This window comes from Phocoena phocoena, chromosome 20 (assembly GCF_963924675.1).
Source record: "Phocoena phocoena chromosome 20, mPhoPho1.1, whole genome shotgun sequence".
Taxonomy (NCBI): Eukaryota; Metazoa; Chordata; class Mammalia; order Artiodactyla; family Phocoenidae; genus Phocoena; species Phocoena phocoena.
Genome location: NC_089238.1, coordinates 10,951,389 through 10,976,147, shown reverse-complemented (window position 1 = coordinate 10,976,147; position 24,759 = coordinate 10,951,389). Strand labels below are relative to the sequence as shown.

At 51.5% G+C, this 24,759-nt stretch overlaps 1 protein-coding gene across 1 annotated transcript; it reads right to left on the bottom strand.

The window, feature by feature from the left end:
- Window positions 1-1,776: 1,776 nt before the first annotated feature.
- XRCC1 (X-ray repair cross complementing 1) lies at window positions 1,777-24,489 on the bottom strand. The gene is made up of 17 exons (XM_065898941.1): window positions 24,439-24,489; window positions 23,494-23,586; window positions 14,573-14,683; window positions 8,253-8,411; window positions 7,282-7,356; window positions 7,080-7,185; window positions 6,809-6,918; window positions 6,622-6,733; window positions 6,140-6,398; window positions 5,727-5,843; window positions 4,739-4,832; window positions 4,446-4,578; window positions 4,027-4,081; window positions 3,796-3,932; window positions 2,473-2,563; window positions 1,996-2,071; window positions 1,777-1,890 (listed from the first exon to the last, which is right to left on the bottom strand). Exons 1-17 carry the CDS (start codon window positions 24,487-24,489, stop codon window positions 1,777-1,779), a joined length of 1,893 nt encoding a protein of 630 aa, XP_065755013.1.
- Between the last annotated feature and the right edge of the window lie 270 nt (window positions 24,490-24,759).

Here is a 24,759-nt window from a genome sequence, read left to right as displayed (position 1 = left end):
AGCTGCTAGAAGCTGGAAAAGACAAGAACGCGGATTCTTTCCCGGAGCCTCCAAAAGGAGCGCATCCCTGCCTACACCTTTTTTTAAAAATTTATTTATTTAATTTATTTATTTTTAGCTGCGTTGGGTCTTCCTTGCCGCGTGCGGGCTTTCTCTAGTTGTGGAGAGTGAAGGCTACTCTTTGTCGTGGTGTGCGGGCTTCTCACTGCAGTGGCTTCTCTTGTTGCGGAGCACGGGCTCTAGGCACCCGGGCTTCAGCAGTTGTGACTCGCAGGCTCTAGAGCGCAGGCTCAGTAGTTGTGGCTCGCGGGCTCTAGAGCGCAGGTTCAGTAGTTGTGGCGCACGGGCTTAGTTGCTCTGAGGCATGTGGGATCTTCCTGGACCAGGGATTGAACCCGTGTACCCTGCACCGGCAGGCAGATTCTTAACCACTGTGCCACCAGGGAAGTCCCCCTGCCTACACCTTTATGTTTAGCCCAGTGAGACCCATTTTGGACTTCAGACCTCCAGACCTAGAAGGTTACACCTTTCTTTTGTTTTAAGACACTAAGTTTGTGGTCATTTGCTACCTAGCTCTGACCCTGCCCTTTGCCCTTCAACCCCTTCCTGACCTCCCCAGGATGAAGTCCAAGCTTCTCAGCCTGCCGTTCACAGTGCTTCTGGACCGCCCTGTCCTGCTTTCTACAGCGAGGGAAAGGCTCTCCGTCGGTGCTGTCCAGCTCAGGAGCCAGTGAGCACTTGAACTGTGCCCAGTGTGACTGAGGAAGTGAATTTTTCCTTTTGTTTCACTGTCCTTAAGTTTATTTTATTCATTTATTCATTCATTTATTTATGTATGGCCGTACCGCGAGGCATGTGGGATCTTAGTTCCACAACCAGGGATCAAACCCGGGCCCCCTGCAGTGGAAGCACAGAGTCCTGACCACTGGACCACCAGGGAAGTCCCTGTCATTAAGGTTAAATAGCCACCTGTGTCCAGTGGCTACTGCACTGGACGGCACAGCTGCCAGGACTGTGCCCACCTTTCCAGCTAGGTCTGCCCCTAAAGCCTCGTCACCAGAGGGGCCGTGCTCCTTCAACTGCCCCCTGGACACCAGGCTGGCTCCCACTTCCCGGCCTTCGCCCACACCATGGCCCTATCCCACCTTCTACCCTGACTCTCTAACGCCCAGTTCAGTTCCCACCTTAAATGTGGTGGATCCTTGAAGGGGGTTCAGGATTTGGGGGGGGTGATTAAAATGCCCCTTCCCCCAATTCTACCTCCCAAATGAGGTGATATCAAACCAGGCTGGTGACAGTTTCACAGCTACTTCTGAGAGCCCTGGAGAAAGGGAGATGTCCCTGGCCCAGAGAGCTGAGACTTAGACAGAGAGAGAGGCCTATCCCATGAATATGCCAGCCCCCAGTCCAGGACCCCCAGAGGGACAACTGAGACACAGGAATGGGCTCCAGGGAGGTCAGAAGCAGCTGAGGGTGGTGCTGTCAGATTCCTAATTCCCTACCACCTGCCACCAAAGCGGGGAGGGGCCCCGAAGAAGTGACAAAGAGCTCCTTCCCTACCAGACCCCAGATAGAGAGCCCTTCGTTCTTTCTGGGACCCCAGCACAGGAGTCATTAGGCAGCCCAAAGACCCGGCCTTCAGAGGGGAAGCAAAACCAAACATAAGACAGAAAGCTGGGAACCTGTTGTGGGTTCTGGGAGACACGGGTGAGAGGGGCAGCTGCTCCAAACCAAGTCACCTTTATTAATAAACTCATGTGTGTGAGAGCACATACTTCATGCCTGGGGCACCACCCCATAGAGCTGGTGGGGAAGTAACTTCTGCTTCTCGTTGCAACTGTAGATCCACCGGGGACGGACGAACACCAAGGAGGGGTTGTCCATCAAGGCCTGCAAGGTGGGGTGGCGTGCATGCAGGAACATGTGAGCCAGGAGGGGGTCGGGGGGATGCTAGGGCAGGTTTGGTCTCCCTCTCCCTGCCCCTTCAGGACTCACCTCCTCAAAGCTGGGGTCCCACTCCTGTGCCGTGATCACAAACTGTACCCGGTCGCTCATATAGTCCTCAAGCTCCCTGGCAGGAGAAGAAAAGAGGCAGAGAATCGGTGTCCCCTCTCTTGACACCCTACTCCCCAACCATCCTCGGAGGCCATTCCCCATCCCCATCTATGTCCCCTATAGGCCGCCTGTGGGTCCCCCACTCTCCCACGAGCCAGGCTCGCCACAGCCCCGAAGCCGACAGCTCCCGCAGGCGCCAATCCTTTCAGAAGGGCACTGTGGAGCCTCGCTTTAGAGAAGAGGAACCCGAGGGGAAGCTATGCATCCAGGGCTGCCCAGCAGCGTGAGCAGGTCTGGCACGGAACTCCACAGCCTGTGCCCAGCCTGGGGGTACGGGCTTCTCCATCCTCCAGATGGCCCTACTCCCCACGACCTACCACACCTCCTCCCCTGCCTCCCCTGTCCCCGGAGACTGACCCGTTGAAGGCTGTGACATAACGGCTGAGCGTCCGCCGCTCGTCCCCCGGGAACTCCCCGTACAGGAAGAAGTGTTTGCCCTGGAAAAAGTCTGCAGGGGAGATGGCGGGAGAGCCGAGCATGAGGCCCCTGGAGTCCCAGGGCACCAGCCAGGAGCCACAGAACACGCAGAGGCAGGACAGCAAGGCCGGCGCAGCCGCCAGAGGGGGAAAGGGGTGTCCGTGTACAGCCTGGCACGGGAATAATCCATGACAAGCGGTGGTTCCCGCCAGGCCCATCTGAGCCTCTGGGGAGTTTTGCTTCATTTTGTTGCAAGAATGATAAAAGACGCAATTACTATTATTGCAACATGTCTCTTCCACCAGGTCAATCACTTAATTAGCTTGGCCTGGCTTGGAAATTTCACATCCTGCTACTTCCACGCCATGGCTGTCCCACTCCTTTTTAATCAGCGCCTTCTCTGGCTCTGACCTTCAGGGTGGTTCTTCGTTCCAGTTTGATATGATTTGCCATCAAGTTGCCGATGCCATGTTTGGGGCTTTGGAGGATCAAAGTACTTTCCTGCCCATCACCCATGAGGAACCGAGCAGAAACAGCTTCTTCCAGTGGCCACTGACCCTCACCTCTGCTCAGACCCTCTGACTGTCCGGCTCTCCCTTCATTCTCACTCTGTTTTTTTTGGCCTCACCGCGCAGTATGTGGGATCTTAGTTCCCTAACCAGGGATCGAACCCGTGCCCTCTGCAATGGGAGCACAGACTCCAGAGTCTTAACCACTGGGCCGCCAGAGCAGTTCCCCTCTCCTTTCATTCTTGACCTGGCCCTGACCCACGCCCCCAGCAATCATGTCTGGGGTGACGAATAACAATGCTGGCACCATGTAGGTCCCAACAGAGATCAGCGCCCATGCCCACAGCACCTGTGTTCCCCAGGCCCCACCACACACCGACAAAGCCGAACCCAGGGGGTGGAGCCTGGGCACCTGCAGATTTTAAAAGCCCCCGGGTGATCCTGAAGCCTAGGGAGTGGGAGGCCCCTGGCATGAGGGAGTGGAAAGCCAAAGGGGGTCTCGCCTGGGGCTGGGCTGTGATGGAAGCGGTCACAGCAGAAGTCAGGACAGGGACAGAGAGGGAAGTCAGGAGAGGATGCTGAAAGGAAGGGAACAGGCCTAAGAGGACAAGGAGGTGGCAAAGGCCAGGGACTGGGGGTGAGGAGCCTGGAAGACAAGTCACAGGGGGCAGCAGCCAGCCCAGGGCCGGCTGGGGCAAGTCATGGCAGAGAAGTAACAGGGCCAAATCCCACATCAGGAGGGAGGATTTCCCACCTGGGAGCTCGGGAATCGGCAGATTGGGAGACTCCGGGGGACCTTCATTGTCCGTGTTCTCATCCGTGGATCCTGCGTACGGGTCCTTGCCATTCTCCTCGCCAGAGGGCGGCCTTTGTTCCTTCTGCTCGGCCACCCTGGAGAGGCCAAGAGGGGTGGGGTAGGAGCATGCAGACCAGATGCCCCTCCCCGCAAGGCCAGGGCCACCCTGACCCCCAGCCCAAACCCTACCTTCTCAGCTCATCCTCGGTGTCCCCAGAATCTTCTGCCCCATTGTCCTGTCCTTCTGCGAATGGAAGCTTAGTCAATGCGAGGCCCATGCCTTCTCGTCTGGGAAGACCGGTAACCCTCCCTCCCAGTCTCATGCCTGAGCACAGATGCAGGCATTCCAACCCGCAGGCTCAGTGGGCCTCCAAATCCAGTTAGGGGTTGTGGGGGGTGGGACAGCCACCCTCTACCCCAGATCCATTGCCTGGAATCCAGCCCCTCCTCCCTCAGACCCAGAGTCCAGGCCCCCAGCCCCTCCCCCCTCAGACCCAGGATCCAGGCCCCCGGCCCCTCCCCCCTCAGACCCAGGATCCAGGCCCCCGGCCCCTCCCCCCTCAGACCCAGGATCCAGGCCCCCGGCCCCTCCTCCCTCAGGCTCTGACCTGACTGCTCCCCCTTGGTGTCAGTATCTTCCTGGGGCCCTGGTGAGGGTGGTTTGGTCTCTTCTGGGGTTGGGGGTCTCTGGGGTGAGCTAGGTCCTGCTGCCTGAGAGGGCTTGGCTTTGGTCTGGAGGCGCTGAGGAGGGAGGGTGGGTCAGCAAGGACGGAAGGGGCAGCGCGGGTGTGAGCGTGGGGGGCGCCTGCAGGAGGCAGGAGTGGAGAGTTTGGGTACCATGACACACCCATCTCCCCCCCCTCCACTCCACCCTCCCCCGCCCGGGCCAGGGGCATCAGACCTTTCGGGGAGGCTTGGGGGCTTCATCCCCACTGCTGCCGCCATGAGAGCCCCCCTCGTCCTCGCTGCTCGAGTCGGGCCCAGCCATGAGGTACCTGGGGGAGGAATCAGGCCTCAGACAAACAGCAGATGTGTTCTCCGGGAGAGGTGGGGAGGGGGCTTAGGAAGCAACAGGCACTGGCTGTTTATTCAGTATTTACTAAATACTCAGGGTGGCAATCATGGCTCCTCTCCTAGCCCACCCTCCTCCCAGCTCCGGAAGGGCCCCAGAGACCCCCAGCCACCCACATCGGAGACCAGAGCACTTCCTGGCTTCCCTTCCCTCTTTGGGAAGAAATGCCTCATTTCAGAAAAGGAACAACAAAAAAAATCAGAAATAATTCTCCCTTTTGAGAATCAAAGTCAGTTTCTCATTAGGCGCTGAGTGCCCCTGCAGCTCCTCTGGGCAGACACCAGGCTGACTCCAACCCCGGCTCCTCCGCCCAGGCATGCTCTCCGCGTCTGTTCAGCCTGGCAAACCTGTTCTCTTCCTTGAAGACCCCTAGCTCACTGCAGCCCTCCCCTTGGGCCTGCTTCCAAACTGTTTTAGAGCTAAGTCCGGCCCCTCATCAAAGTCAGAGGCCTTCCAGGGCAGGACCCGACGTCGGGGGGCCAGCATTGCACAGCCCAGCCTGGCGCCAAGCAGGGGCTTCGGGTGAAGGAATGTGAACGGGCGCTCTCTGCCCTGAGGCTTTGGGAATGCTGTGTCTCCAGCCTGCAGTGTCCTTTTCCTTCACTAAGCAGACTTCCCAGAGCCCTGCACGGACCGCCCCTCGCTGCCCCGCACTGTGTCTCCCGCCCTGCCCCTCCTCCTCTGGGAAGTCTGCTGACTCTGGGCCAGAAGTGCCTGGCCTGATTTCTCTCCAGATCCCTGACACTGCCCAGCATGGGGACAAGGGGCAGGGTCGGGGTGTGCGTGTGTAAACCACATGCGCGCAGGGAGGCCTCACCTCCGAGAGGGCAGCCGCCGCCGCATGCGGTGACAGTCCAGCACCCACTCTTTCCGCACGATTCGGCCTCCGAGGCCTAGGACCTGGCTGTACTTGGGGGTGTTGGCAAAGGCGCAGCTGGCAGAGAGCGGAATGGAGGGTGTCAGCCCGGTGTGATCTGAGAGGTGAAGGGCAAAGAGGGACAAGGGGCACGGAAAGAGAGAGACAGGGAGAGACACGGGACAGATGTGGGAGAAGCAGAAAAGACACAGGGAGGCCGAGGGGAAGACTTTAAGAATCAGAGGGAAGAAGAGAAAGAGAACAAGAGGCAGAGGATACAGAGAGGTGAAGTAACAGAGAGAAGGCAACACAGAGGAGACGAAGAGAGGCAGAGGAGAGGCAGCGGGGAGCGTGGGGAGGGGTCGCAGGCCTACATGAGATGGGTGCTGTCTGGAGTCCAGTCTGGACGATACTTGGCCCCCAGCTCCAGGGCCTTGTCCCGGAGCTCCGAGCGGAAGGGGTTCTGGAAGCCGCTCAGTACCACCACCACACCCTGAAGGATCTTCCCCAGCTCCTGCGGGCCGGCGCGGGGGGCCCTGGGCTCAGCACCTTCTCCTCGGGGCTTCCCTGGCGCCGCCCCCCGTGCTGCGGCAGGGACAGGGGCAGTGGCTGGGGTAGGGGTGGGAGCTGACACTGGGGAGGCCAAGGAGTGGATTCAGTCAGTAGCTGTAGGGCTACACCCCCAGCCCTTCCCTACCCAGACCCAGAATCCAGGCCCCCGGCCCCTCCCACCTCAGACCCAGGATCCAGGCCCCCGGCCCCTCCCACCTCAGACCCAGGATCCGGGCCCCCGGCCCCTCCCCCCTCAGACCCAGGATCCAGGCCCCTGTGGGAACAAGGAATCCAGTTTGCTCACATTTGGGTCTCTTGAGGGCGGGTGGTGAGGGCTGGGTGGACGGTTTGCTGGGGGTCTTCTTTTCTTCGTGGCTCAAATCCAGCTTCCTCTTGCCTCTGGGGGACTCCTGAGGATGAGGGGGTGGGATGGGCCGAGGCCTCCAGCTCACCTCCTCCCTTTCCACCCCACCAGGGTCCGATGATCTCACCTTGGAGGTGCTGCCTACTGTCTTGGAGGCCGGAGAGGCAGAGGAGGCGGCACTGGAGGCCTGCAGTGTAGCAGCTGCATAGCTGGGTCCTGCTGGGTCACTGGCTGCGACTGCAGAGGGAGAAAGTGGAGCCAGGCTGAGAGGGCTGGACCCTCAGACCCTTCGGCTCCTATCCATGGGACACAGAGTGTTGTTCCCAAGACCTGAGAGTGACCCAGGAGTCCAGGCCCCCGGCCTTTACTCATTCAGGACCCAGGTTTCCCGCACTCACCTGGGGGGGTCTTGTTGATCCGGCTGAAGAAGAGAGCCCCGGGTCTCAGCGAGCTGGCGCTCTCATCCTCCTCCTTCACGCGGAACTGGCCGAGCTTGGTCACTTTCTAAGGTCCCACAAGGTCAGCGCAGTGGGAGGGCTGTCAGCAGGGTGGGGTGAAGAGGTGGGGAGAAGGTTCTGGGCGGTGGCAGGTAGAGCTTACCTGGGATGAGGCCTCGGCCTCCTCTTTGTCTGGGGGGCTGTGAAACCTTACAAAACTCAGGCCATAGGGGGCATCCTGGGAGAGGAGGGGTGGGAATCAGGGAGTGTGGCCAAGGACTAAGGCTTGGCCCCAATCCCTTTTATTTACAGAAACCCCTTTCTGGCTCTTTCCCTCCTATGGACACACACATGTGGGGACGTGACCGCATGATAACGACAAGGATGATAACAGCAAGCTGTCATTGAGCCCTAACTTGGGGTCAGGCTCGGTGTAAAGCCCTTCACATGCACCAGCTCCTTAAGCCTCTGCTGGATGTCTAAGCAAATCCACTCTGCGTACCAAACTCCTGCCTGTGGAATGGGAGGGAGGGCTGGGTATCACTTCTGGAACTCAGAAATGCTCCAGACTCTTTCCCCCTCTGCTGGGTGGATGCAGAGCCATGAGATGGAAGGAGACTGGGTCCGGGATGACTGGCCAAACACCTCCCGGGACAGATCCAGAGGTATAAGAAGTATACCTTTACTGTGTGCTGTCATTACATACTCGGGTCTCGTCACCACAGCTTAGCATCCCTAACTTACAGCAACCCCGTAAGGATCAGGAAACTGAAGCCAGAGGTCACACAGCCAAGGAGTGGAGAAGCCAGGTTTTAAACCAGCGTTCTGACTCCAGATCTCGTGATATTAACTCTGAGGCCCAATTCTACGAGGCCCCATCTCCAACAAGTCAGCAGCTCCCGCCCCCAATTCCCCTGAGGTCTTACAGGTCATCCTTCCTCATCTCCCTCCAGGAAGCGAAGATTCCTATACGGGGAGGACCTCAAACCAATTTCAGAGAACGCAGGAACCCAGCCTCCTTGTAATCCCACGGGGAGACCAACTGTCCGGTCCTCCCAGCCCTCTGGGACTCAACATCGGCCTCTCGTCTCTCTCGTGGCTCGGGACCAAGGACCCCACTCCCACCCTGGGTACCTTGCTGTAGGGCTGGCTGCAGACAATTTTGACGCGGTCCCAGCGCTTCTCTGCTGCTGCCCGGACCAACTTGTCGGGCCCAAAAATGCGAACGCGGTTGGAATTTGAGCCACTGCGACTCTCGGAAGGGGACATGAAAGACGAAGTGACCAGAAGGACCTGGGGAAAGGCACACAGGATGAGAACCAGGCCTGGCTGGTTTCAGTGACACCTCCTAGGGGCTGGAAGAGGGCAGGGGCCTGAGCAGGGACCAGGGAGTCGCCAGATCCAGCTGTACATCAACCTGCCTCAGGGCCTCTAGACCCTTCTCATTTCTGGGCCTCCAGTCAGTCCTTCCCTGACACAGGCCCCAGAGGGGTCCTTCTAGTGCCAGATCTGAACCACCCTTCTCTAAATTCTTCCAGAGTCTTCCGTATCTGGCCACATGGCAGGAACCCTCAGGACAGGGAGCTTCAGGAACCCTCACCAGCAGAGGATATTCACAATGACTGGCACAATATTCATACACCTTATTGTATTTTTTTTTTTTTTTTTTTTTGGCCATACCACACAGCTTGTGGGATCTTAGTTTCCTGACCGGGGACTGAACCTGTGCCCTTGGCAGTGAAAGCGTGGAGTCCTAACCACTGAACCACCAGGGAATTCCCTCAAACACCGTTTTGAAACGCACAGCTGAGTCAGCAGAAGAGAGGCCAGAAATCACAGTGCAGAATCCAAAGAGGTAGGGGAGCTGCACCCATTACTAAGTGACTGCCTCTCAGTTCAAACCCGCCCTCAAAAAACAAACAAACAAAATAAATAAAGAATAAAATAAAATAGAAAAAATACAAAAGAAGAAAAAACAAAAAATATTTTAAAAAGAGAAGAAAAGAAAACAAAACACCCCACCCTTGGTAGCTCAGCTCTGGGATGCTGGGGACGTTTCTAATCTCCAGCTGCTCCTTGTCAGGCTCTGCCAGCAGGGGGAGCTAGAGAGACAAGGCTGGAGGAGGGAGGCGGGACCTGAGCCTTCTTGCAGATCCCCCGAGCAGCACCCAGGTGTGCTTCGCTCCTGCGTCTGCAGCTGTTGTTCTTCCCCCGGGGCGGCAGATGAATCCAGTTTGCAGCTTCCCAACACCTGCAGAACTGGCCTCACTGCACCCTCTCAGGGACATACCAGAACCAGCCAGGGAGCTCCCCTTCCTCAGGGTCTGAGTTTCAGCTCCAAGGGCCCCACCTCCAAGCTTGGAAACATCTACCCTTCAGTCATGCCAACCTCTTCCTTTTGTTCCTCCAACCCTAAGGGCGGTGACTGCCCCCTGCAGTTGCTTCCGCGTCCTGCCTTAGTCTTCTGGCCTCTTCGGTTCAATACCTTGTTACTAATTCTTTACGTTAATTCTCTCTGTTAAACTAACTGGTGTGGTTTCAGTCTCCTGGTGGGACCCTGACTGATACAGTGGGTGGCACTGATGTTGGTGATTCCCGGTGGCACAGAGCTTGATTTTAAAGGGCTCTAGGTGGTGGTAGCAGGAGAGACCAAGAAAGAAAGCCTGTGCTCCAAGTCAGGAAGAAAGGCATCCTAGGGACCGTGCCACAGAGCAGAGAGCTGGGCCTCTCCAAAGGGCAACACGCTCCGTGGGTAAATTAGGAAGGAATGTGCCTTGTGGGAAGAGTCAGTGGGAGGCTTTAGCTCTGGGGAGACAGCAGAGAAAAGCTGAAAAATTCTCTCTGGAGACTCCTAACCGCAGGTCTGTACTCTCAAGGATTTGCAGTAAAAATCCACACTAGTTATCTGCGTGGAAGAACCCAAGGTGAAAATTTTAAGTGGTCCCATGTATGTAGTATCACCTGGTGCTGGGGCAAATCCTCTTTGGAGGAACGTACTTCAAACCAGGCCCTCAAAGAATTCCCACAGATACACTCCCCAAACGCAGAATCAACAATCACACACACACACACACACACACACACACACACACCCATGAGGCATAAGGAAACAGGCTGCCATGATTTAGGGTCAGCAGAAACTATAAACTGCAGACTCAGACCCACAAAGACTGCACATATTGACATTATCAAACACACAATATAAACGTAATTGTGTTTAACAGTCTAAAGAAATAAATGGAGCTATTAACAGTATGACGAAGGAACAAAAACTGACCAGGCAGTTTTGAAAAGCAGTGGAAGAGCTGTGTGCCCAACACTAAGGGATGAACCGTGATTGGTCCAAGTGGTCCGATTCCCTCTGCCAGTGGCTGGTCCAAGGATGGACAATTCGATGTTAAGAGGAAGGCTGCTGGAAGCTTTTGGGAAAGATTTTCCTTCTTCATTAAAGAGAAACAGAGGATGGAAGAAAACCACTGCTTTTCTGCCATTCCACTCCTCCGCTTTCTGCTTCGGATGCTACTAGGTGATAGATGGAGCCATAGCAACCATCTTGTAACCATGTGGGCAAAGTCCAAAAGAATCAAGAGGTGCCCAACCAAGCACCCTGACTTTGTTCAGTTGCCCAATCAACTCTGGATCTGCCTAATGCTGGACTTCCCTCCTAAGGAAACAATATATATTCTTAGGCAGTAAGCCACCTTTAGTTGGGTGTAATCTGTTACTTAGTCTCTTTTCTAACTGACACGCTGTGAAATTAGAAAACAAAAGCTTTTTGCTGAGAAAAACATAGACTGTAACTAGATATCTCCTTGTGCTCAGCTCTTGATTATGAAAAGGAAACAGCAAAGATGACAAAAATTATACAGAAGGGAAGCCAGCTCCCTGGCCTTGACTACACTTGTTTATAAAAGGGCTGATTCTGAGCCGATGGGAGAGCTGAATTACCATCTAGTGACTAAATGAAGGGGCAACACAAGCTGTGGTTGGCAGCTGCCACCCACACTAAGGGGGAGCCTCCCTCACAATATACTCTCCTCCCACTCACTGTGAAGAGAAAACAACTCCAGTTGTTTTATTATCCAATACTGTCTTTAAGGTTCTAGGATTAAACCTTTATTCTCTAGACTGCGTTAACCTTGCAAGCTTAGATATCCCCTTTGCAGAACTTGGAGGGGTTAAAAGAAAAAAATGTTGGGACTTCCCTGGTGATCCAGTGGTTAAGACTCCGCGCTCCCAAGGCAGGCGGCCCAGGTTTGATCCCTGGTCAGGGAACTAGATCCCACATGTCGCAACTAAGAAGCCCGCATGCCGTAACCAAGACCCAGTGCAGCCAAATAAACAAACAATAAACAAATATATTTTTTTAATGTTGATGATTTTGTAGAAAATGTCACTAGTTATTAAAATATGTGCCTTTGGCTTCGTTTGTATGGGTGACATTGAAACGGACCAGTCCTGCTCGGCCCTTTTTCCTTTTCTTTCTTGACTCTTCCAACCTATCTAGTCTCTGGGCAGAAACCAGACCTTTTAAGTCCCAGGGTCTTTAATTCAGTCTTGGCTAGCAGTTATAACAAAACTTCCAGCAGAAGTTTAATTAAAAACCTTGAGAGAATGGGAGACTATTGACATAGGGGTTTTCATACTCTGAAAAGATCAAGCCCTAAGCTAACCATTCCACCTTTCTAGGTAGATAAGATAAGAATAATAAAGATTCACATGCCCGATTAGATAAAGTTTTAGCTAACAATGCACTTACTCTGTCTCCATAATTATAAAGTAGAATTTTGATCTAAATCTCTTTGCTAAGAAGCACAGAAAACTCTTTTTTTTAGTCCCAAAGATTGTTGATTTTATTTAAAATTTGAAACAAGGAGGCCATTAGACTCAGTGACTCTAGTGCCTTAGGTAGCCTAAGTAAACCAACCAAAATCTAAGCCAGAGTTGGTGTACTCGAATCTAAGAAAATGAAATCAACTAATCGTGAATAGCCAAGTCACTAGATTTTCCCAAGTAAGGGAACCATTTAAGCTCTAGCCAATTAAATAATTGCTTTGCTTTGCTTCCCTGTTTTCTCTCTAAACACCTCTGTCCTAGCCCATCCACACAGCACCCCTAATCATTTTTCAGTTTTGGCTGCCTGATTTGAACTGTTTGCTCAAATAAACTCTTCAAAACATAATGTGCCTTAGTTTGCCTTTTTACAACTTATAGAACTTTTATTTTATTATTATTATTTTTTGGGCCACACCACGCAGCTTGTGGGATTTTAGTTCCCCGACCAGGGATGGAATCTGGACCCTCGGCAATGAGAGCGTGGCATCCTAACCACTGGATCTCCAGGGAATTCCCTAGAACCTTTAGAATAAGAATGTGTGTTCAAGGAAAACCTCCCTGGTTAAAACGTACCTTGTAAGGTGGAAAAAGCACTTGATAAAATTCAACACACATGCATTTAAAAGACTGGCAATATCAAGTATAAGTAAGGATGGGAAGCAAAAAGAACTCATATACTGCTGAAGGGAATATAAACTGATACAACCATTTTGGGAAACTGTCCATTTCTAATAAGGTTAAAACATACACCTACCTGAAGACCCTGCAATTCGACTCTTACGTTATTTACCTAAAAGAGATCTCTACACAGAGGCTTGTACAAGAATGTTCACAGCAGCTTTTTTCATAATAGTCAAAAAGTGGTGGACTTCCCTGGTGGTGCAGTGGTTAAGAATCCGCCTGCCAATGCAGGGGACACGGGTTCGAGCCCTGGTCTGGGAAGATCCCACATGCCGTGGAGCAACTAAGCCCGTGCGCCACAACTCCTGAGCCTGCGCTCTAGAGCCCACGAGCCACAACTACTAAAGCCCACGCGCCTAGAGCCCGTGATCTGCAACAAGAGAAGCCACCGCAGTGAGAAGCCCGTGTACCGCAACGAAGAGTAGCCCTCACTCGCTGCAACTAGAGAAAGCCCGCGTGCAGCAACAACGACCCAACGCAGCCAAAAATAAATAAATAAAATACATAAATTTATTAAAAAAAAAAAAAAAGTGGTGGGGAGTTCCCTGGCGGTCCAGTGGTTAGGACTCAGCACTTTCACTGCTGGGGCCTGGGCTCAATCCCTGGTTGGGGAACTAAGATCCTGTAGGCTGCACGGCATGGCCAAAAAAAAAAAGTGGCAACAGCCCAGATGCCCGTCAACGAGAGAATGGATGAACAAATTGGGATCTACACTTACAGTGATATGGCTCAACAATAAGGTGGAACAGACCGCTGACATATACATGATATGTCAGAACACCAAAAAAACAGTACGTTGAGTAAAGCCAGCCACAAAGAAAGAACACATGCTATATAAAATTCCACTTATGTGAAATTCTAGGACAGGCAAGAAAAGAGATCAGCGGTGGCCTGAGCTGAGGGTGGGAGGAGTGACTGCAAAGGGACACGAGGGAACTTTCAGGAAGGCCAGCGATGCTCTGCGTCTTGATCTGGGGGACAGTTACGCGGGTGTGTACATCTGTCAAAACGCTGACCTGTGCATTTTATTATATGCGAAATATACCTCAATTGAACAAAATTTTTCACTGCAAGAAAACAACTGATTTGTTCACTTAAAATTGTAACCTCTCTTTTTCACAGTAGGTTGATTTTTACCCCAGATCATTTTGCTGACTGACCAGCTGGCTCATTATGGTCTCACCGCTCCGGCTTGAATCCATTCAACTGGTTAAAAAAAGGATTGGGCCAATTTTCAAATTTCAGTAAGTCCCCTACATACAAACTTTCAAGTTGCGAACTTTCAAAGATGCGAACGTGCCCCTGTATGCCAGCTGTTGTACTGTGCTACTGTACTTTTCAAGGTACTCTACTGGAAGATTAAAAATGTTTTCTTTACTTTCTGCGCTTGTTTTTTAGGTATTATTTGTGTGAAAAGTATTATAAACCTATTACAGTACAGTACTATACTACTGTGTTAGTTGGGTACCTAGGCTAACTTTGTTGGACTTATGAACAAACTGGACTTACAAACAGGCTCTCGGAACGGAACTCGTTCATATGTAAGGGACTTACTGTATTTGTAATAGAGCAAAAGGCTTGTAAACATTTGTCACAAATAAAGTAACTAAGAGAGGCACCCCAAGCAATTCGGAATCTCAACTGGCTGCGACATCTCTGAGAAGTTCTGGGACCAGAAGCAAAGGAGTTTTGCTCTCAAGCAGTGACTGAATCGTAGAACAAACAGGTGCCTCTGGTTGTTTCTGCAGCCACGTTGCAATTTCAGCCAAATCCCTGCGGCACACAGCTTATCACCTGGGTCTGCTCTTTGTCTCCGGGAACCCTGGGCTCCTCTGGAGGGCCACCGTCAGTGTGACTCGCCTCCACCCTGGTCTGGAGCCTGGGAGGTCTGGGGCCTCGATGCGGGCGCCTGGGGCAGGGATCAGCAGGGGGCTTACCTCGTAGTCCTGCTCCCCGGCCCCTCCGGCTGAGCTGCCCACCAGCACCTCCACGAAGGCCGAGCCGTCGTTCCCGATGTGCACGCTGTGTATCTGCTCTTCCTTCTCTAACTGCAGGGGAGGGAAAGCGCACTGTCAGTGCCGCTCTGCCCCCCTCCCCCAGCTCTCTGTGGGACCTCGGAAGAGGGATGACCCCCATCCGGGCCCCCTCGTCTCCTTGCAAAGTCAACTCGGTGACAGTGAAGACAGGGCTGAGTGGGGCCACTGCGTCCCCTGCACGCAGCACAGGGTGTAGAGTCAGAGCTCGAAAATATTCACCGACCGACCGCGTAAGCTCCCACACCCACTTCCCTGACTCTGCCGGACTCTGCCGGATGGGCCGCTAACCCGCCACCACGGAGTTCTCCTTGGTGGCGCTATGCAGACAAATGGCACATCTGTCACCCCCAACCCCAATCACACAGGGCTCCGGGGAAGCTCCCTGAGGGTAGGGGCCTAGTCTGGTTTGGCTTACCACTGATTCCTGGGTTTGAGTCCCAGCTCTGCCACACGCTAGCTATGTGGCCTTGTCAGCTCACCTCTTGGAGCCTCAGTTTCCTCATCTGTAAAGTGGGGATGGTCACCCTATCTAGGATTATGCACATAAATACTACGGCCTCAGGGACCGGCATGTAGCAGGCACCCTGCCACTGCCAGTCAGGAGGCAGTATTAGTCGCTGCTTGATGACTATTTGTCAAAAGAAGGCAAGAGGTGACTGTAGGATGGCTTGCCCCCAAAGTTTCTGCCATTCCTGTCTGACAGTAAAGGCCATGTGGGGGTGGAAGGCAGTTAAGAATGGCTGAAGCAAGTCTCCTGCTTTCCACTCTGGGGATCTTTTATTTGGCTCCTAGAATGACAAGTTACTACAACCCCCAAAGGTACCTAGTCTGCCACCCTACACCAGGATCATCTGACGGTCCGATCGGCCCTGTCACCTCCCCGTCGGGAGGCGGCCCGGACACTGCCTGCACCCTGCGGTAGGCAGGAACATCCCTCCGGGGAAGGAAGGAGCCTGGGCTTGTGGGGAGGTCAGCCTGACTTCAAATCCAGCCCTGCCACTTCCAAGCGGTGCAGCCCTGGGTGGCATATAACCTCTCTGAGCTGCAGTTTCCTCACAAGTGAAAGGGGAGCGTCATCATAACAGTCCTCCTTCCGAGGGGAGTCTAGATGACACATACTAACCACCGCAACCCACAGCCATTGCAGCGGACATCTAAGTGCTCAGATGTGGCAGACCCATAATAGCTGTATCTTCTCTCCGCCCCACAGCTCTTCGAGAGAGACAGGAGCTGTTATTATCTCTATTTCACACGTTAGCAAATGGTGGCAGGAAGCGGTTGTGTCACTTCCCTGAGGTCACACAGCTGGCGCCCAGGCAGCCTGGCTGGGCTAAAATAAAGGTGTCAGCAGGGCTGCATTCCTTCTAGAAGTTCTGGGGGAGAATCGTTTCCTTGTCTTTTTTTTTTTTATTATTAAAGCTTTTTTAAAAAATTAATTTATTTTATTTATTTTTGGCTGCATTGGATCTTCATTGCGGTGCGCGGGCTTCTCACTGCGGTGGCTTCTCTTGCTGCGGAGCACAGGCTCTAAGCTCGCGGACTCAGTAGTTGTGGCGCATGGGCTTAGTTGCTCCATGGCATGTGGGATCTTCCAGGACGAGGGCTCGAACCCGTGCCCCCTGCATTGGCAGGGGGATTCTTAACCACTGTGCCACCAGGGAAGCCCATTTCCTTGTCTTGTTTCCAGCTTCTAGAGGCCCCTGCACTCCTCGGCTGCGGTGCCTTCCTCCATCTTTGGAGCCAGCAATGGCATTGCTCCAACCTCTGCTTCCGCCTTCACATCTCCTCTGACTCTGGTTCTCCTGCCTCCCTCCTTCCCTTTTAAGGACCCTTGTGATTGCGCTGTGCACACACCCCCCAATCATCCAGGCCAATCTCACCATCTCAAGATACTCAGTTCGTCACATCCACAAAGTCCCTTTTGCCACATAAAGGACATATTCACAGGTTCTGGGATTAGGATGTGGGTATCTACTGGGGGCATTATTCTGTCTACCACACTTAGCTAAGCTCTTCCTGGGCCAGGCATCACTGAATCCTCACAATCACCTTGGAAGGAAGGGTCTGTAACTCTCCCAGCTTCACAGATGGGGAAACTGAGGCTCAGGCAGGTAAATAAATGGCTCACATGTCACACATAGCTAGTGACTGGAAGAGAAATTCAGACCCAACTGCCTGACGACAAGCCAACACTGCTTCTCAATTCCCCAGTTTCAATCCTTGACATAAAAACTCAACACCTTGGGAATTCCCTGGTGGCCCAGTGGTTCAGACTCCGAGCTTCCACTGCAGGGAGCAAGGGTTCGATCCCTGGTCAGGGAACTGAGATCCTGCATGCCATGGGGCGTGGCTGAAAAAAAACTCTGCCTCTCCCACATTTAAAGTATGGGGTCCTCCATCTAGTAGGATGTATATATATATATTTTTAATGAATGGTTCTTATTTCATATATGACTACTTCTACTTTAAACACACACATATACCCCCCTGTCTTTCTTTTGATAAATAAAAAATCTCTTATAAAAACATGGAAACAACCTAAATGCCCATCAGTTTATGAATGGATACACACTGTATGATATTCCCTACAACGGAACAGTATTCAGCTGTAAAAAGGAATGAAGCACTGATCTAAGCTACAACATGTAGGAACCCCGAAAACCTAATGCTAAGTGAAAGGAGCCAGACAAAAGGCCACATATTCTATGGTCTTATTTATATGAATGTCCAGTATAGACAAATCCATAGAGACAAAAAGTATATCAGTGATACGTATACACGCGAGTATATATAAAGTAGAGAACCAACAAGGACCTACTGTACTGCACAGGGAACTATACTTCATATTTCGTAATAACCTATAATGGAAGAGAATCTGAAAAAAAATCTAAAACTAACACAACATTATAAATCAACTATACTTCAATTTTAAAAAACTGGAGGGACTTTCCCGATGGCGCAGTGGTTCATACTCCATGATCCCAACGCGGGGGGCCCGGGTTTAATCCCTGGTCAGGGAACTAGATCACGTGTGCATGCCACAACTAAGAGTTCACATGCCACAACTAAGGAGCCCGCCTCCGCAACTAAGGAGCCCTCGAGCCACAACTAGGAGCTCACTGGCCTCAACTAAGGAGTCCACGTGCTGCAAATGGGGAGCCGGCGAGCTGCAACTGAGGAGCCCGCCTGCCACAACTAAGACCCAGCACAACCAAATAAAAATAAATAAATGAATTTTTTTTTAAGTTTAAACTAAAATAGTAATATATTTTTTCTTGAAGATTTAAAAATTAAAAAGAAGGTTAATATCAAGTGCTGATATAAATGTACACCAGCAGTGTTAAATGCAGATTAATTCAGTAAATTCACTTGAGTGAAAAAAATAAAATTAAATAAACAATTGAATTCCCTATTTTAACAAAAGTACATCGGTGGTTGCCAGCAGCAACCTGGGGAAAGGGGAATAGGGAGTGATCGCTTAATGGTTTTCGGTTTGTTTTTGGGGTGATGAAAATGTTCTGGATTAGACAGCAGGAATGAAGGCAGAACATGGTCAATATTCTAAAAAGCCCTGAACTGTACACTTCAAATGGTTAAGACCTTTACATTACGTGAATTTTACCTCAAGAAAAAAGACGTGAGTGTTCAGTAAGTATCAGCTGTGAGGAGAAAGGCTTAAGCACAGGGTGAGTCATCTGTGGCCCGGGTTTGTGTGCGCCTTTCCCAGGAAGACAGAATTCACGACAGTGGAAGAAATGAGACATGGAAGGTTTGCAAAGTCCCAGAGACATCTTATTAAAAAAACTGTTCCAAGACAAACATCATATTTTATTGCTTCTATGCCGAGTCTATAAAAAAAAGAAAAAAAGAAAAAAAAAGATACAAACGAACTTACCAACAAAACAGAAAGAGACTCACAGACTTAGAGAACGAACTTATGGTTACCAGGGGGAGGGGTTGGGAGGAGGCACAGACTGGGAGTTTGGGATTGACATGTACACGCTGCTATATTTAAAATAGATAACCAACAAGGACCTACTGTATAGCACAGGAAACTCTGCTCAATACTCTGTAATAACCTGAATGGGAAAAGAATTTGAAAAAGAATAGATACATGTATTCGTATAACTGAATCACTTTGCTGTACACTTGAAACTAACACAACATTGTTAATAAACTCTACTCCAATATAACAACAAAAAAAACTGTTCCACATCCATGAAAGAATAAGGTAGAACTTGATGCACCGTTAAAAAGAATAAGATAGAACTTGATGCACCATTAAAGAGAATAAGGTAGAACTTGATGCCATGACAATGGATCTCCAAGATACAGTTTCTTGGAAGAAAACAAGGGAGAGGACTGTTTACATACAGTGTACTTTTTAAAAGGTCGGGAGGGGTGGATATATACGCTTGTACATGGACAGAGTGACCCGGGGGTAACATGAGAAACGGCTCACAGTGGTTGCCACAGGAGGGAAGACCTGGGCAGCAGAAATCGGGAGGGCGGGGGTAGGGAATGGAAGCAGGTGGTGGGGAGGAGTTTTCCTTTTCACTGTATACCCTCCCTTTTGTGCCTTTTGAGTTACGCACCATATGCAAATAACACCCATTTGATAAGTAAAGTTAATAAAAAATCTCAGTGGTTATCTCCAACAATGGCATACTACCCAGCCACACCCAGCAAGGAGGATGAAACTAACAAAATGAAACTAACAAACAATGCTGGGAAAGAAAAGAGCAGCCAGAGGTGAAAGTACTATATACCCTGTGATTCCATTTATGAACAATTCAAAGCCAGCCAAAGCTAATCAATGCTGTTAAAAATCTACACCATGGTTACCCTTGTCGGGGAGCAGTGACAGGAAGGAGCACAAGGGGGCGTGGGAGGGGGTGTGTTCTGTTCCTTGATCTGGTTGGCAGTACATGGGCTGCAGTTCCTGACGATTCACTGGACTGTATGCTTTGCTGTACGCACGTGTCATGTCAAAAGAAGGTAAAAAATTTTAAAACATCACAATGGCAAACTGGGTGATGAGAAAACCACTGAAAAACAGAAAGAGAACGTGTCCACCTTGCTACTGAACATTTTTTCTAAAGAACACACCTCAGCATCCGGGGGGGATGGGAGGAGTTACATCTGGGCTACGTCTCAGCTACTCCCACCGGCCCAGGAGCGGTTAGTAAAGAGGCTGGAACTGCCCTCCTGGGAGCAGGTGATGGGTTGGCGATAGAGCCTCTTTCGGCCACCGCAAACGAAAAAGGCGTGTGGGGCTGTCACCACGAGCAGAGGGCTGAACCCCAGATGGTAATACAGAGATATTGTGAGATGCTATTTGAGGGGAAAAAAATACACAGTAGTAGGAAAATCCACAGATCAATCTACATGTCTTGGGGTCCTGAAGTTTCCTCTCATCACTTGCTTGAAAAGAACCGAAATTAGCACTCGGTGAGCCTGGAGTCACCCTGCACGCTGCCAACTGGCAAACGCCATCAGATTTTCCGAAGGGTCTCCAACGCGAAATAAATCGACAACCGCTGTGACAGTGCTGCCTGCTCCAGCACTTTCCCCTGCAGTTTATTCTCAACCTGGAGACCTCACAGAAGATTCTGGGAGAGGGGGCTTCCCTGGTGGCGCAGTGGTTAAGAATCCACCTGCCAATGCAGGGGACACGAGTTCGAGCCCTGGGCCGGGAAGGTCCCACGTGCCGCGGAGCAACTAAGCCCGCGAGCCACAACTACTGAGCCCGCGAGCCACAACTACTGAGCCCGCAAGCCACAACTACTGAAGCCCGTGCGCCTAGAGCCCGTGCTCTGCAACAAAAGAAGCCACCGCAATAAGCCCTCGCGCTGCAATGAAGAGTAGCCCCCGCTCCCCGCAACTAGAAAAAGCCTGCACGCAGCAACGAAGACCCAACACAGCCAATCAATCAATCAATCAATCAGTAAAAGATTCTGTGAGAACCTAAGTCACGTTCTGTTCCTCCTCTGCTCAGAGGCCTTCCACGGCTCCCATCTCATGCAGAGTAAATGCTTAAATCCTTACAATGGCTTTTAGGCCTTACGTAGGTTAGGGGTCCTCTACCCCCACCCTATCAGCACCTACCCCTCTCCCCTGTCAACTCCGCTCCACCCACACACACGGCTTGCTGCTGTCCCTCCAGCCCGCCAGACACCAGCCAGGTACCACCAGCCTGGCACCGGCCTACCGGGCGCCAGCCTGCCTTGGACTCTGTTTCTTTCCCAGGTACCTGCATAACTCAGGAAGGCCTTCCCTAACCCCCTATTTAGAAAAAAACCTCTTGCCACTGCCTCATCTTCCACTGGAGGCATTTCTCATTCCTCTTTTTTCTTTTTTTAATATTTATTTATTTATTTGGTTGCACTGGGTCTTAGTTGCGGTAGGCGGGCTCCTTACTTGCGGCTCGCCAGCTCCTTAGTTGTGGCCCGCGGGCTCCTTAGCTGTGGCATGTGAACTCTTAGTCGCGGCACGCATGTGGGATCCAGTTCCCTGACCAGGGATCGAACCCCAGCCCCCTGCAGTGGGAGCACAGAGTCTTAACCACTGTGCCACCAGGGAAGTCCCTCCTCACTTCTCTTAACCATGTAATTTCCTCCCTAGGCACTCATCACCTGACATACGTACGTTTTACTTATTAATCGGTCAGTCCTTCCTTGCCAACGTAAAATCTCCACAGGACTGACGTACGTTTGTCTTGTGATGTCCCCTGCACTATGCCCCAGTACCTACAACAGTGCTGGGCCTACAGAAGGCGCTTCTATGAATGAATGAACAAATGAATCCATCCACTCCCAAGTCTCCAGGGCCTGTCCCTGTGCTGACAACTCCTACAGCCCTATCTCCAGTTCCATGTCCAATCGCTAGCTGTCCCCTGGATGTCCCAAAGTCGTAGCAAACCCGGACATCCCAACCAATGTGTCACCTTCTCAAGCTGCCCCTTGTCGAGGTTTCCCACTTTGGTGACAGGTGCAATATCCCCTTTGGTCTCCCAGGGCGGAGAATCCGGTGGCTTGTCTGGCTCCCTCGGTCCCCATATCCTGTCTCTTCTTGTTCCCAGTGCAACCGGGGTGCAGACCCAAATGGGATGTTCCTGATCATCTCCTGACCAGAGAGCCCAGCAGAATCAGCGTCCAGTAATTAACACATGAATCCCTCCCTTTACACAAACACCTGCCTGCTGACAGGGCACTTTTGCAAACATTACATCACCGGATTTTCACAGCAACCCTGGGCTCAGATCACATTATTCCCAATGGGCAGATGAGAAAACAGGTTCAGAGAAAAGAAACCATTTGCCTGAGGTCACAGGGTGAGTAAGAGGGACACGTGGGGTCTTAAATCCATGTCCCAAGACTAACTAAAAAAAACATTGGCTCTAGGCAAGTTTGTATAACCTCTCTGGGACTAGTTTCTTCCTTGTAAAAGGGGATAATAAAGGACTCGAGGTCATGGGGTTTTTATGAGGATTCAATGAATTAACCCATGTGAGGTGTTTAGAATGGTGACCGGCAGTTGTAATTTTTTTTCCTTTTAGTTCCCTGACCAGGGATTGAACCCAGGCCCTCGGAGCATGGAGTCCTAACCACTGGACCACCAGGGAATTCCCAGGCAGCTGTAACGTTGAATAAATGTTAGCTCTCATTATTCTTACTGTGTTAGGGACCTAAGAGATATTTAAATTCCTAAAATCATTCAGAAAATCTTGTGGGTCTGTGTATTTTTCCTGGGAAGAGAATTCTCAGATTCTCCCTAATTCTCAAAAGGTTCTGTGAACCAAAACTTTTTCAGAACCACTGGGCAAGAGAGAGACAGTAATAGGTTTTAACACAATCAGGTAAGCGTTGCCGCCCAACATCCCTCCCCAAACACCCCCTACATTCAGAAGGGAGGAATGTGGCCAAAATCAAGAAAGCCAAGGTATGAACACAGAGCAGCAGGACAAAGCGGCTAAGAACACCCACAGTAGGTTCAGGTCTTAGCACCGCCGTTTATTAGTGGTGATGACAGCCCCTACATTATCCAACTCCATGAAGAGTTGGGTCACACAGGTAAAACACCCAGGCCAGCGGCACCAGGCAAAGAGCAGATGCTTGGCAACACACCTAGCTCGCTTCTCCCACCAGCTTCTTATGCCGGAGAGGAACAGCCTGTTTGGAATTCTGTAACCATCTTGGGTCAAACTACCCTTTCCTCTTTGCCTCCCTCCAACTTCACAGAGAATGTACCAGAGCGCTCAGCATTCCAGACATGGTAGCTTAGACTGGCCACTTCACTTCGCCCTGCCCTATGCCCCAGTTTCCTCATCTTTAAAGTGAGGTTGACTGTGGACTTCCCTGGTGGTCCAGTGGTTAAGACTCCACACTCCCAACGCAGAGAGCCTGGGGTTGGATCCCTGGTCAGGGAACTAGATCCCGCATGCCACAACTAAGACCAGCGCAGCCAAATAAATAAACATTTTTTAAAATAAAAAAATAAAATGAGGTTGATTGGCTTAGATGATAATGAGACAACTTCCAGCCCTGAGCCCAGAGACTTTAGAAGGCGGGATACACGGCAATGATTTACTCTGTTCCAGCTGAGAAAACTGAGGCCCTGAAAGTAGCAGCAACCTACCTGGACCACACACTGATTCACCCCTGGCCTAGTGTCTGGATCACCTTTCTCCCCTGCTAAGGGGCACAGGGATCACACTGCTCATTTTCCAGGTGAGGAAGCTGAGGCCCAAAGGGAAAGTGCCTCAACTCACTGCCAGTTAACTCCAGACTCCTATTAAGGAGATGGGGGGAGGTCAGAATCACCTGGAGCACCACAGAGATGGTCTTCTCGCCTGCCTTGGCTGCGTGCCACTTTCGGTAAGTGTCTGCCTTGAGAAGGTTTTCTGCACAGTAGGTCTGGAGAGAAGAGTGGGAAAGGGCAAGTTAGGGTGCAGAGATGACAGCTAGGTCCCCAGCTCTCAAATTATTCCATTGAGATCCCCCAGATTTAAGTTTCCCTATTAATCCCCACACACCATCTGCCTTGAGTCCCCTACAGCATTTTCCCCTAGAAGTTTACCCCTGGGCTTTCCAAGGAAGCTCCCCTATCCCTCCTTTTCTCTCTGAAAGTTCCTCTATTCCACATCTCTCTAGAATTCCCTTATGGCCTCTGAGAAATTCTCCCAGGACCCTCCTTAGAATTCCACAAAGTCCCTTTTGTGAAAGGAAAATCAAAATGAAGTCGGTATTGCTAAAAGGGCTCTCTAAAATGGAGCTGGGTGGCCACCGAGGAATTGGGACCACGCAGGTCTCAGCCTGGATGGAATGTGACCTTTTGACCACTTATTGCATTCAACACAGACATCCAGGACATCTACCAGAAACTCGAGATACTTATCGGACACTTACCGTAAAGTAACTCATGACGGCCTATTTATGGGGCCTTTACCCTAAAGTAACTCATGACACCCTATTCTTTAAAGCCAAATATTTCTTGTATCAGAGCAATTACAATTCTCTCTAGACAACTTTAACCACCTGGTGACCTTTGTCCTCATAAGCCCCTGACTCTCTCTCCCAACACACTTTCGGTTTTACGGAAATCTGTGTCTCTCTAATATCAGTTCCTAAAACCCCAAATAAAGTTCTTTTTTCTTCGCAGCCCGGAAACTGATTATTGTTCAACCCCTTTTGGGCTCCAAAAGTTCTCCTAGGGCCCCCTCAAGAATTCCTTTACTTCTTCCAACCTCCTCCACGCCAGTCCCTCACCGAGTCCTGGCTACTGCAGGATACCACATGGCGGAGGCGGATCTCCGGCATGTCAACGTCGTGGGCTTCGCCTGACCAAGAAGATGCTGGAGGGTCTGAGTTTAGGGTGCAGACAGCTGGGGCGCCCTGCGCGGGCTTAACTGCGCAAGCGCACGAGGCTCGGGCCTTTCAAACAGCGGCGCGCCGGAGGTCGCGTCAACACTGCGCAAGCCCAGTGCGTCTCTCCCGAGAGAGGCGACAGGGGCTGAGTTGCCTAGTAACGGGCTTCTCCCGCCTCCCTCTGGCCAAACCGCTCTCTAGCCCCCCCTCCCGGTGACTTTC

Coding starts and splice junctions, on each gene's coding strand:
- XRCC1 (XM_065898941.1), bottom strand. CDS start 24,489: ATGCCGGAGATCCGCCTCCGCCATGTGGTATCCTGCAGTAGCCAGGAC. Junction 8,412..14,572: donor CCGGGGAGCAGGACTACGAG/GTAAGCCCCCTG, acceptor GCCTTTCCCCAG/GTCCTTCTGGTCACTTCGTC. Junction 4,082..4,445: donor CACCAAGGGGGAGCAGTCAG/GTCAGAGCCTGA, acceptor TTCCATTCGCAG/AAGGACAGGACAATGGGGCA.